Source organism: Herpailurus yagouaroundi, unplaced genomic scaffold, assembly GCF_014898765.1.
Source record: "Herpailurus yagouaroundi ecotype Mexico unplaced genomic scaffold, PumYag 210, whole genome shotgun sequence".
In the NCBI taxonomy this organism is placed as follows: domain Eukaryota; kingdom Metazoa; phylum Chordata; class Mammalia; order Carnivora; family Felidae; genus Herpailurus; species Herpailurus yagouaroundi.
The window spans coordinates 17,612,615-17,626,472 of record NW_024412441.1 but is presented as its reverse complement, the minus strand read 5'-3'; the positions used below and the strand labels follow the sequence as shown (position 1 = coordinate 17,626,472).

The following is a 13,858-nucleotide window of genomic DNA, read 5'->3' as shown; positions in this document are numbered from 1 at the left end:
CCAGCAAAACAGTGGACTTGCTGAAAGCTCAGATGATAGTTACCAGTTTTTAGCAGTAAATTATTTTTTTAACCAAAGTATGGACATTGTTTTTTTCAGACACAATGCTGTTGCACATTTAATAGACTACAGTACAGTGCAAATAACCTTTATATGCCTTGGGAAACCAAAAAACCCATTGGACTCACTTTATTGCCATATTCACTGTATTGCAGTGGTCTGGAATGGAACCTGCAATATCTCTTTGTATGCCCATATTTTGTTATAGAAGCCCAGGCCAACTAAAGCACATATAAATGTGCAGTAGCATCAACTACCTCATTTTCTGAGAATCCAGCCTGCACTGGCCCTGGGCTGGTCACTGGGATATGGAAACAAGACTTCATCTGTGCACCTCAGTGACTCAAGAGAACTAAGTCATCAGTGTGGTAAAAATACATGAAGCGTTGTGCGGGTGAAGAGGAGGGGCTGAGACATGGTACGTTTCCTCAGGCAGCAATGACACATTTACTCCTTTTTATACTTTAAAGCGCCCCTCCGTCTTGGGTGCTCCATCTGGAGCAGTGACCTACTGAACTTTCAGAAACCAGAGTGTGCTGCTTTTCATGATCTTGAGGAACAGCCAAAACTGGAATAGCAAAAACTGTCAACTCTGAAGTGGAACAAAGGCTGGTGTTGTGTATCCACACTTAGTGGGCTCTGCATTGTTAGGAGGACATAGAAAGCACTTGTGCTCAGAAAAGAAACCAATTGAAAAGCAGAAAATATCCTTCCCTCCCACCGTCCCAGTTGCGCGCAGTTTTTGCCGCATAGACTTGGTCTCAATGCATCAGCAGTTTCTGATTCTTTTTATATTTTACCATCTCTGTGGACTTCTGAACACTGAAACATTTACTTGGGGCAGGGCAGTTTTCTTGTCTTTAGCAACTGTTCCAGACTCAACTTGGTATACTCTCAGTTCCCCAAGTAAAAGGGTTTTTAAAGAACAGCCCTAACCCCCCAACCCTGTATTCTTAAAAGGCATAATCACTTGCATAGAATATTACTGGGAGATTTTAGTGATACTTTTTATTCTTTGTTTCTTTGTTTTCTTTCTTGCTTCTTTGGTAGCATCTATAATGAGAAGGGCTTTTAGCATGTTTTCCAGCTTCCCGATGTCTCACTCCTTTGTCCTCTTGGAAGGTTAGCAGCAACAGCAGCGTGGACCTTCAGTTTTACTTTACTTGTACTTTCTTTAAAAGAAAAAAAAAAGGTTTTGCAAATAAACTTAAAAAGGTGAGGGGCGCCTGGGTGGCTTAGTCGGTTGGGCATCCAACTCTTGATTTTGGCTCAGGTCATGATCCCACAGTCATGGGATCAAGCCTGGCATCGGGCTCCATGCTGAATATGGAGCCTGCTTGAGATTCTCTCTCTCCTCCCTGCCCCTCTCCCCCACTTGTGTGCTGGCTTGCTTTCTCTGTCAAATATCAATCAATCAATTATTAAAAATAAAAATTAAAAACAAGTAAAAAACTAGTTTATTGAGATGTAACTCACATACCATACAAGTCATCCATGTTCTGAAATCAATTTTAGAACATTTTCAGCACCCCAGACATAAACCTTGCATCCCTTACCTGTCACCCCCCAACTTCCCTTCTCTCTCCCAGCCCTAATCTGCTTTATAACACTCTGGATTTGCCTGTTCTGGACATTTCATACAAATGGAACCACACAGGATATGGTTTTATAAGTCAGTCTTCTTTCATTTTATGTATTATGTTCTAGGTCCATGCATGTTGTAGCATGAGTCAGTACTTCATTTTTATAGCTGAATAATACTCCATTATATGGATATACCACATTTTGTTTGTCCTTTCAACAACTGATGGCCATTGGGTTGTTTCCCCTTTTTAGCTATCGTGAAAAATATTGCTGGATTGTTATTAATGGAGAAGATTTTGTGCGGACATATGTATTGATTTCTCTCTCATTTATACCTAGAAATGGAATGTCTGGGCCATATGGTACCTCTGTGTTTAACCATTTGGGGAACTGCCAGGCTATTTCCCAAAGCCCTTTCCTTGTATGATCAGTAAGCAAGGAAATATTTTATTGTTCTTTTAACTTTTATAGGATTTTACAAATTTTGCTACTGACCACCTTTGCCATTTGTCTGTTAAAATGCTTCCATAAAAAAAGCAGGAGGTATGATCACTGTGCTTACACCTCCTTCTCTGTGCATATTTCTCATCCTCTGCAAGGTCTTAATCTCCTCAGGTCCTTAGGAACATAGACATTGGTTATTTATGGACCAAACAGCTTTTCAGATACTTCTGGTTATAAGGGCAAATTCTTTTGCTGGTCTTTACCTGAGATCCCACTTACATATTAAACCATTGAGAGTTTGGCTAGAATGTCACAAGTTTTGGTTGCTTGAGCTAATGGTGTCTCGTTGATCATGCTCATGTCATGGCCGTGTTGGCAGCAAAGTGGTGCCAAATCAGGAACATTGGAAAGCTCTTGGACTTTCAGTATCACTCTTTCTGATACAAACAAAGGATTTTTAATGTTTGCAGAGGCCTCCACCACCTTCTATGGAGCTCAGGGCTGTTGGTGCCAAATACACTGTTATTGGCTAAATTGACCCCCTAAAATTCATAGGTTGAAGTCTTAACTACCTCAGAATGTGGCTGTATTTGGAGATAAGGCCTTTAAGCAGATAATTAAGGCTAAATGAAGTCATTGGGGGTGGACCCTAATCCAATAGGACTGGTATCCTTATGAGGGGAGATGGTTAGGACACAGACCAGAAACCATGTGGCAACACAGAAGATGGCCAGGCACAAACCAAGGAGAGTGGTTCAGAAGAAATCAACCCTACCAACACCTTGATCTTGGACTTTGAGCCTCCAGAGAGCCTTTATTTTGTGAGAAAATAAGTGGCTGTGGTTTAAGCCCCCCAGCCTGTGGTATTCGTTATGGCAGCCCAAGCTAGTTCATGCACCCTGATGCTGCTTTGCCCTGACACCCTGCCTGCCCTCCTGTTCTGTGGGTCTTATGGACAAACTGCCCCCCTGTCCAAGGCTATATCTTCTGCTTGGGTCATGCATCCTTCTGGCTCTCTTTACCCTGGGCCCCTCTCTGTTCCTTTTTGTTTCCCCAAGCCCAAAGGTGCCTCCTAGGTACAAAACATATCCTGGCCCAAGAATCACCCCAGAGGGAGAGCATATACCATCAGGACTCCTAAGAGCCTTGGCCACACCCGATCACACTCCTTTGCAAGGGGAAGTTCAGTGATTCCTTGGCAGGAGCACCTTAGGAAGCCTCATGGAACTGGGAAGGCGAACAAGGGACACTTCATAACACAAAGATGGCTTTGGTCATCCCAAGAGCATTTTCATTCATTTAACAGAATTTGCATCTTGTGCATCCCTCCAGATGATTTCTAATGTGGAAATAATTTTATATGTTGAAAAGTTGGTCTCAACTTCCACTTTTGCTAAGTGGAAGCTGGGGATAAGTTAGGTTTATCAAGCTGTAATTTCATTACAGTAAAATTCACTCTCTATAGATGTGCAGTTCAGTGAGCTCTGACAAATGTATTTAGTTTGAGTAACAACTACCATGATTAAGATAAAGGATATTTTCATCACCTTCTGAAGAGTCCTGGTACACCTTTGTCCAGCAGTGGCTTCTGAGCAGAGGAAGTTACACAATTGAGTTGATGCCCTAGGTCTAAGAAGGTTGAATCAGAAGCGATGTTCAGGAAGGACTGGAAGGAAAAGAGGGTGTAGAAGGAAAAGAAACTGGTTGTTTTTGAAGGCAGAAAAAAAAAAAAAACAAAAAATTCCACTGGTGAACGGAAGGGTGGGCGGTCATGGGCAACACCTCTCTAAAGGTCCAAAGGAGGGCAAGGTGTCAGAACCAGGGCAGAGGATAATTCTTAGTATCTTCCTTTTCTTACTGGGCCCCTACAAACATCTGATGCTGCCTTTCAGTACTTAGGCACAAATTTAGAATAGTTCATTATTTAACAATTGTGCAAAAATTGCACCCATAAATCCTTAATGTGGTTATTTCATGTATAAGTACTTTTTTTTATTCCAGGATTTCTACCAAGTTATGCTGTCCTCTACTTATTTCATGTAATTTCACGTGTATTTCCCCACCCCACCCCCGAATAATTTGTATATTTATTTGTCCTTTCTTGTGGTAAGATATGCATAGCATAAAACTTGCAATTTTAATCATTTTGAAATTCTGGGGCATTTAGTAAATTCACAGTGTTGTGCAATCATTGGCACTGTTGAGTTCCAGAGTGTTTTTCCATCATCCAAAAAGGAGACCTTGTACCCATTGAGCAGTCACGCCCCATTTCTCCGCCCTTCCCCCTTCCACCCCAGCACCCAGCACCTGGAAACCACTAATCTACTTTCTGTCTCTATGGATTTGCCTATTCTGGCATTTCATGTAAAGAGAATCGTCCATACAATAGGAGACCTTTGTGTCTGGCTTCTTTCACTAAGCATAATGATTATGAGGTTTATCCATTGTTATAGCATATAACAGTGCTTCATTCCTTTATGTGACTCAATAATCCATTGTATGGCTGTCCTATATTTTGTTTATCCACTCAGTAGTTGATGGACATTTGTACTGTTTCCACCTTTCGCCTGTGTGAGTAGTGCCACTGTGAACATTCATGTGCAAGGATTTGTCTCAGTACCTGTTGTCATTTCTACCTTGAGTAGAATTACTGGGTCAAATGGTAATTCTATGTCTAACTTACTGGGTAACTACTAGACTCTTTTCCACAAGGGCTGCACCATTTTACATTCACACATGCAGTGGATGAGGGTTCCAGTTTCTCCAGTCCTCACCAACACTAGTTATTGATTGAATGGTTGGTTGGTTGGCTGCCATCCTACTGGGTGTGAAGTGGTGTCTCATTATGTTTTTGATTTGCACTTCCCTAATAAAGTGGTTAATGACATTGAACATCTTTTCATGTGCTTTTTGGCCATTTGTATAGATTCTTCTGAAAATGCCTATTCAAATCTTTTGCTTACTTTTTAACTGGACTTTTTTGTCTTTTTATTGTTGTAAGAGTTCTTCATATGTTCTGGATACTAAACCCTTATCAGACTTATATGATTTGCAAATATTTTGTCCCACTCTGTAGGTTGTCTTTTCATTTTCTTAGTAGTAGCCTTTGAAGGGAAAATTTCTAACTTCTGATGAAATCCAATATATCTTGTTGTTGTTGTTGTTGTTGTTGTTGCTCCTGCTGCTGCCTGTGTTGAAACCATGTTGGCCAACCTGGAGTCATAAAGATTTACCCCTGCCTTTTCTTCTCATAGTTGTATAGTTTTAATACTTATATTTAGATTTTCCATTTATTTTGAGTTAATTGTTGTGTGGTATCTGGTGAGATAGGGTCTGGTGTCATTCCTTTGCATATGGATGTCCAGTTGTTTTAGCACCATTTGTTGAAGAGAGTCTAAAACCTTTAAAAGATCTTGCATCTTTGTTGAAAATCAATTGATCATAGATGTATATATTTATTTCTGGAGTCTCAGTTCTAGTCCATTGATATATATGTCTACCCTTTTGCTGGTACCACACTGTTTTGATTACTGTGCCTTTTGAGGTTTTTTGTTTATTTCAAATTTTTATTTAAATTCCAGTTAGTTAACATATAGTGTAATATTAGTTTCAGGAGTAGAATTTAGTGATTCATCACTTATGTACAACACCCACTGCTCATCCCAGAAAGTGCCCTCCATAGTACCAATCACCCATGCAGCCCAACCCCGACCCACCTCCTCTCCAGCAACCCTCAGTTTGTTCTCTACAGTTAAGAGTCTCTTTTATGGTTTGCCTGTCTCTCCCACCACCCTTTGTAGTAAGTTTAGAAATCAGAAAATTTGAGTCTTCCAACTTTGTTTTTCTTTTTCAAAATTTCTTCAAGGCCCCATGTGTTTTTATATGCATTTTAGAATTGCTTTTTCCATTTCTGCCCCAAAATGCCTTGGGGGTTTTGATAGGGATGCATTGATTCTGTAGACCACTTCAAGGAGTTTACCATCTTAAATGATATTAAGCCTTCCAGTCCACAAATGCAAGATGTCTTTCTATTAAGGTATGTCTTCTTTAATTTTTTTCAACAATGTTCTGTCATTTTCAGAGTTTAAATTTTCCTAAATTTATTCCTAAGTATATTATTTGTCTATTTCACCTAGGTACCTAATTTGTGCAATTGTTCATAGTATTCTCCCTTTTAATCATTTTTATTTCTGAGGTTGATAGTAATGTCTTTCATTTCTGATTTTAGTAATATGAGTTTTTCTCTTTTTTTTTTTTTTTTTTTTTTTGGGTCAGTCTGGTTTGGTTTGTCAATTTTGTTGGTCTTTCCAAAGAACCAGCTTTTGGCTTTGTTGATTATCTCTATTGTTGTTGTTTTTTTTTGTTCTCTACTTTTGCTTCCCCACCAATCTTCATTGTTTCCTGCCTTCTGCAAGCCTTGAGTTTAGTTTGCTTTTCTTTTTCTAGTTCCTTACAGTATAAAGTTAGGTTACCGATTTAACAACTTCTTTTTTTAAAATAATGTTTATTTATTTTTGAGAGAGAAAAAGACAGAGCATGAGTGGGTAAGAGCCAGAGAGAGAGGGAGACACAGAATCCAAAGCAGGTTCTGGGTTCTGAGCTCTGAACTGTCAGCACAGACCCCAACCTAGGGCTTGAACTCATGAACTGTGAGATCATGACCTGAGCCAAAGTCGGGTGCTCAACCATGAGCCACCCAGGCGTCCCTTAACAATCTTCTTTTTTAATGCAGGTATTTACAGCTATACATTTTCCTGGGAGCACTGCTTTCACTGCATCCCATACATTTTGGTATGTTGTGTTTGTTTTCACTTACCTCTAAGTAGTTTTTAATCTCTCATATGATTTCTTCTTGGATCCATTGGTTATTTAAGTGTTGTTTTATTTCTACATATTTGTGAAATTCCCACTTTTGTTTTTTACGTCTAGTTTCTATTGTGATCAGGAAAGATGCTTTATAGGATTTCAGTCTTTTTAAATTTATTGAGACTTGTTTTGTGGCCTAACATGATCAATGCTGAAGAAAATTCCATGTGTACTTGCAAAGAATGTGTATTCTGCTATTGCAGAGTGAAGAGTTCTGTAGATGTCTGTTATTTCTACTTGGTTCACGGTGTTGTTCAGGTCCTATATTTTCTTTTGATCTTCTATCTAGTTACATTATTGAAAAGAGGATATTGAATCCTTCAGCTATGATTTTGTAACTATTTCTCCCTTCAGCTTTGCCAATTTGCTTCCATATTTTGGAGCTCTGTTTTTAGTTGCATGTATGTTTATAATTGTTATGTCTTTTCTTTTTAATGTTTGTTTATTTTTGAGAGAGCACATGAGAGTCAGGTGGGCAGAGAGAGGTGGGGGACAGAAGATCCAAAGTCAGCTCTGCACTGACAGCAGCAAGCCCGACATGGGGCTCAAACTCCCAAACTGTGAGATCATGACCTGAGTCATGGATGCTTAACTGACTGAGCTGCCCAGGCACCCCTTATTGTTATGTCTTCTTGATGAATGACCCTTACATCAATATATAAAGGCTTTCTTTGTCTCAGTAATTTTTGACTTAAAGTCTATTTTGTCTGGTTAATACCAGACAAATACTAATGTATAGCTACTTTAGCTGTCTTTGGGTCTCTATTTGCATGGGGTATCTCTTCCTTTCACCTTCAACCTATGTGGTTATAGTGAGTCTTTAGCAGATAGCATATAGTTGGATGTTTTTTTTAATTTATTTTGGTAATATCTGCCTTTTGATTTGAGAGCTCACTCCATTTACAATTAAGCTAGTTATTGATATGAAAGGATATCTGCCATTATGCTATTTTGTTTCCTGTGTACCTTACATCTTTTTTGTTCCTCAGTTCCTCCATTACTGCCTTCTTTTATGTTTAATTGGCTGTTTTGTAGTGTACCATTTTGGCTCTTTGCTCATTTCTGTTTCCAATTATTTTATTAGTGGCTACCTTGGAAAGTATAATTTATATCTTAAATTTGTAACAAACTAGTTTGAATTAATACCAGTTTAGCTTCAGGAGCTCCTGGGTGGCCTAGTCGGTTAAGCGTCCAACTCTTGATCTTGGCTCAGGTCATGATCTCACAGTTTGTGAGTTCGAGCCTTACATCAGGCTCTGTGCTGACAGCACAGCGCCTGCTGGGATTCTGTCTCTCCTTCTCTCTGCCCCTTCCCCACTTTCTCTCTCTCTCTCTCTCTCTCAAAATAAATAAATAAACTTTAAAAAAATTACCAATTTAGCTTCAATATATACAAAAACTCTGCTCCTATACAATTCCATCCCTCCCCTTTATGTTTTTATTGTAACAGTTTACATCTTTGAACCATTGTGTGTTGTGTTGATTAACATAGATGTGTAATTGTGGTTTTATGCATTTGTCTTTTTTTTTTTTTTTTTTCAACGTTTATTTATTTTTTGGGACAGAGAGAGACAGAGCATGAACGGGGGGAGGGGCAGAGAGAGAGGGAGACACAGAATCGGAAACAGGCTCCAGGCTCTGAGCCATCAGCCCAGAGCCCGACGCGGGGCTCGAACTCCCAGACTGCGAGATCGTGACCTGGCTGAAGTCGGACGCTTAACCGACTGCGCCACCCAGGCGCCCCTATGCATTTGTCTTTTAAATCAATACAGAAAGGAGAAGAATTACAAACCAAAAATACAGTAATACTTGCATTTTTACTTACCTATAAATATCACATAGTTCACAGTCTAGTTCAGATTAATACCAACTTAATTTCAATAAGATACAAAACTTTACAACTATATGGCTCTATTCCCACCCCCTCCTTTGTGCTGTTATTGTCATGTAAATTATATCTTTAGACATTGTTTTCCCATAAAGACAGATTTGTAATTATTGCTTTATGCAGTTGTATTTTAAATAAGATAGGAGAAAAAGAGTTACAAATAAAAACTACATTTATACTGTCTTTTATGTATACCCATGTTCTTATCTTTATCACTGTTCTTTTTTTTTTCATGTGGATTCAAGTTACTCTCTAATATCCTTCCTTTCACTTTACCCCGATGGATATACTTTCGTATTTCTGATAGAACAAATTTGTTAGAAAGAAATTTTCTCAGTTTTTGTTTATCTGGGAATATCTTCATTTCTCCTTTTTTGAAGGATAGTTTTGTGGGAGACAGCATTCTTGGTCTATAGTCGTTTCTGTCTTTACTTGGGCTATGTCATCTCACTGTCTGCTGATGTCCGTGGTTTTTGATAAGAAATCACCTGTTAATCTTATTGAGACTCCCTTGTAGGTGATGAAGCATTGTCTCTTCCTGCTTTTTAGATTCTCTCCCTGGTGTTTAAAAGTTTCATTATGACGTATCTAGGTGTAGATCTCTTTGAATTTATCCTACTTGGAATTTGTTGAGCTTCTTGGAAGTGCAATATTCTTTCTGTCCCCCTCTACCCCACCCCACCCCACCCCTGCCATCTCTGTCTCTACTCCTTGGACTCCTATTATGCATCTATTGATAATAATTAATGGTGTCCCACTGGTCTCCGAGGCCCTGTTCATCTTATTCTTTTTTTCATTTTGTTCCTCAGAACTGATCATCTCAATTGACCCAAATAAAAGTTCACTGATTCTTCTGCTAGCTCACATCTGGTGTTGAAGCCTTCTACTTAGTTTTTCATTTCAATTTTTATAGTTTTCGACTCCAGAACATCTGTCTACTTCCTTTTTATAATTTCTTTATCTTTATTCATATTCTCTATTTGGTGAGACCTTATTCTCCCCTGGTTTCTTTAGTTCTTTGTCATCATTTCCTTCAGTTCTTAGAGCATATTTGGCAGTTGATTTAAAGTTTTTGTCTAGTAAGTCCAGTGCCTGGGCTTTCTTAGGGACAGTTTCTTTCCTTTCTTTTTTCTGTCTTTGAATGGGCCATACTTTGTTATTTCTTTGTATTCCTTGTAATTTTTGTTGAAAATTATCCACTTTGACTATTATAATGCAGTAACTATGTAAATAGGATTACCCCCCACCTGAATTTGCTGTTGCTGGTTGCTGTGAGTTGTAGTTGTTTGTTTAGTGATTTTTCTAAGCTATTTTTGTAAAGACATTATTATTTTGTTGTGTGTAGTCACTAAAGTCCCAGTTCCTTTAACTTGGTGGTTAACTGGTAAGTTGTTAGAAAGTCCCTTAAATGCTGCTGCCGCCACCACCACAATAAAACTCTTCTGGTCTTTAGAGATTGGTTGTGTGTTGGAGTACTCCTTCAAAGTTTAGGCAGACCTTATGCAACTCTGCCTAAGCCTTCACTATCTGCTTATGTGGAGCCTAATGATCAGCCAGAGGTAAAAACTTATGGTCTTCTCAGGTCTTTCCTAAGCACACGTTAACCCTGGGCAATCATGTGGCCTTCTGGACTCTCGGGTTTACGTGGGAGCTTTTTAAAACTTTTACTCCAACATGTATCTCCTTCCTCAGCCTCTTCCTTTTCAGACTTTGCAGACTGTCTGCTGCTTGCCCTACCTGTTATCCCTTGCCCCAGGTGGTTGTGGTGGTCCCCTTGTTTTTAAATACTTTCAACAAGTACTGCCCTGGAGGCCACTCCAGCCCTGAGAAAGTTCCAAGTGGGATAAAACAAAGGTAAGACCCAGAGTTGATGAGTTGATCCCCCGGGGGAGCCGGGAGCCGCCAGGGGACAGGCTAAAACACACCACCACAATTCTTTGAGAGTAAAGCTTATCTTGCCCCCGTGGCACCAGCAAGCCACACCGGGAACCCAGCCTCCACAACTGCCTCTTAGCTGGGGGTGGAGGATGATAGGTGGGTAAGTTCAAAAGCCCAAACATAATTTTACTGAAATTTAGCAGCTTCTTTCTTCATTAAGCCTTCGTTCCCTGGTTGTTATCAGTTTCTTATTAGATTCCAGAGTTCTGTAAGTATTGGTTCTGACAGATTTTGTCCGCTTAATTATTGCTTTCGTGGAGGAACAAGTTTCTGGGGTTCCCTTCTCCCAGGTGTGAACATTTTTGTAGTTATTTTTTTTTTAATGTTTATTTATTAATTTTGAGAGAGAGAGAGAGAGAGAGTGGGGAAGGGACAAAGGGAGAGAAGGAGAGAGAGAATCTAAGCAGGCTCTCCGCTGTCAGCACAGAGCCCCATGCGGAGCTCCATCTCATGAATGGTGAGATCATGACCTGAGCCGAAATCAAGAATCAGACGCTTAACCAACTGAGCCACCCAGGCGCATCTTGCAGTTATTTTTATGTTGATCAATTGCTCTCTAAAAAGAATAAATCATTTTACAGTATTAACAGCAATATATTTCTTCATAGCCTTGTCAACATTTGTTATTATGAATTTTTAATTTTTTATGATTTCATTGTCATTGAAGAATACTTCAGAGTCATATTGATTTGAGTGTCTTCCACTGTTGTTGAGTTTGAATCCTGGTTGAGTTAGTGTTTGTGTTTTTTGTAAATGGTTGTTTCGTTTGGTCGTTAGCTCATTCAGATATTCGCCTTTCATCTGCATTTCAGTTGATCTGATCCTGAATCTGATATGATGAGAGGTGTCTGTGTGTGTGAGGCATGGCCCATCTTAGCTGAGGATGGGCAGCTCCTAACACTGGAGGGGGCTTGTTGTACCACCTCTGGGTATCTTTAACTCATTCATTCAACAGAAACGCACCAAGCCCTACTGTGTGCCAGGTCTGTGCTGGTTCTGGGAAAATGGCGGGGACTAAATAGCCCTGCTCTGTCCCTTGGGAGCAAACAACCTTTATGGGGGTGACACCAAACAAGCAAGACGTGCAGAGTGTCTTCTCAGTACACAACTTTCCTGTGGACTTATGCTAGTTTTGATTTTATGCAGGTTTTAAAAAAATGTTGATGTCCTTACACTTGCCTATCACATCCTTGAAATGAGAGGTCACATGGAGCCCCTTTCACCTCAGCAACTTGATCTTCATGGTGCACAAGCTTGGTCCTTGGGGTAGAACTGGAGGGGGATTTCCCTCCTGGGCACCAGTGGGCCCTGCCCTCCTCTCTAGGGAATCTAGGACTTCAGAGCATTTAGCTTTCTTCTGGAGGCTCACCTCACCTGACAAGCCGTTCTTTCTAGGACAGAACGTCCAGCAGTTTGCAGATGGCCAGGACCCAGAAGACGCTGCTAGCCCTTCCTCAGAGAGAAGGTAGGCACTCTTACCTGTACAGGTAGAGCCATTCTGAGGCTTAGGGCCACAAGGAAGTGGACAACCCACGGTTGAGGTGTTCCCCTTGCATCCTGCCCACAGCAATCTTGAGTTGTCCCCTCTCCTCACCCAGCATGGCACGGTGGCTGGGATGGTGGTGGGCAGGTGGTGGAATACCATAATACTCTGTCCCTTCCACAGGGGTCCAGGCAGCCGCTGTGGCACCCACCCTGTTGCCTAACCTGAAGAGCAGCTGCTTCGACCATGCTCTGCACCAGGGGCTCCTCCACCCCACCCGGCGGCGCTGCAGTCCCACCTCAGCTCCAACTCCCAAATTGTCAAAGAAGCGCAAAGTGCATGCAGCCGGGGACATGTTCCCCACTGATTGGAGCCCACCACCCATAGAGTTCCTGAACCTGAGAGCACCACAGGCCAGCAGGGGGGCCCCAGCACAGAGGTGGCTAGGCCCAGGGGGCCCTCAGGGCCTGAGGACATGGGCTCCCCAGCTGCCTGAGGAGTTAGGCCAGGAGCCCCAGGACTTGGACCCCCAGGGGAGACTGACCTCACTGGAGAAGCTGTTCGGGAACATGGCAGGCCCAAGCCAGAAGGCTACAGCTCCGGTGGTGGACACCCACACCTTGGTAAGCCAATAGCCACCCCTTGGCCTCCTCTCCTTGCCACCTCTCCTCAGTCACCTCCAGACCACCCCCTTTTTGGCCATTCTCCCTTGGCCATATCCCAACTGCCCTTTGTCGGCCACCTGCCCCTAACCATCCCTCCTCAACTGCATACCCCCAACCTCTCCCCATCTATGAACCCTTGTGGCTAGGATGCATCTCTCCCCTTATATCTGCTACTAGTCCCTGCTAACAGATGGCTTGGGGTGGTGCCAAATTTGATCCCACTTCTGTGTGGGAGCCTTCAAGGCTCTTGAGGCTAAGGTTGGGGTTATCCACCTGGGCAAAAGAGGGACCTCGGTGCCTGGGTCTAGGCTAGGCCAGGCACAAAGACTTGGGCTAACTCTAGTCAGTGGATTGACATGCCTAAATGGAAACTTTAGTGATGAGCTTTAAGCTAGGTGAGAATATATAGCTGTTTATAGGTAGACTATGGGGACACGGATCCAGGAAGTTTATTCTGAGAATAGGACTTAATTATTGTAATAGCCCAAGATTGTCAGTAATCTAAATGCCCACCACGAGGGAATTAATATATTATGTTCTAGTCCTACATTAGAAAGGTTTGTGGTGTTTTATTTATTTATTTATTTTTAACGTTCATTTATTTTTTTTGAGACAGAGAGAGACAGAGCATGAACGGGGAAGGTCAGAGAGAGAGGGAGGCACAGAATCCGAAACAGGCTCCAGGCTCTGAGCTGTCGGCACAGAGCCCAATGGAGGGCTCAAACTCACAGACCGTGAGATCATGACCTGAGCCTAAGTCGGACGCTCAACCGACTGAGCCACCAGGGGCCCCGAAATGTTTGTTTTTTTTTAACTTATCTCTTTAGTATTGATATGGAATGCCCTCAAGACATACTATTAATTAGGCAAACCATAAGAGACTCTTAAATACAGAGAACAAACTGAGGGTTGCTGGAGGGGAGGTGGATG

At 41.4% G+C, this 13,858-nt stretch overlaps 1 protein-coding gene across 7 annotated transcripts in view; it reads left to right on the top strand.

Annotated features, from left to right (window-relative positions):
* Positions 1–13,858, top strand: part of FAM178B (family with sequence similarity 178 member B) — a 116,206-nt gene that overhangs the window by 12,163 nt on the left and 90,185 nt on the right. For all 7 annotated transcript variants that reach the window (XM_040453954.1, XM_040453952.1, XM_040453950.1 and 4 more), the window contains exons 2-3: positions 12,176–12,245; positions 12,447–12,886. In XM_040453954.1, coding sequence (XP_040309888.1) covers positions 12,176–12,245; positions 12,447–12,886 — 510 coding nt within the window. The remainder of the gene's footprint in view (positions 1–12,175; positions 12,246–12,446; positions 12,887–13,858) is intronic.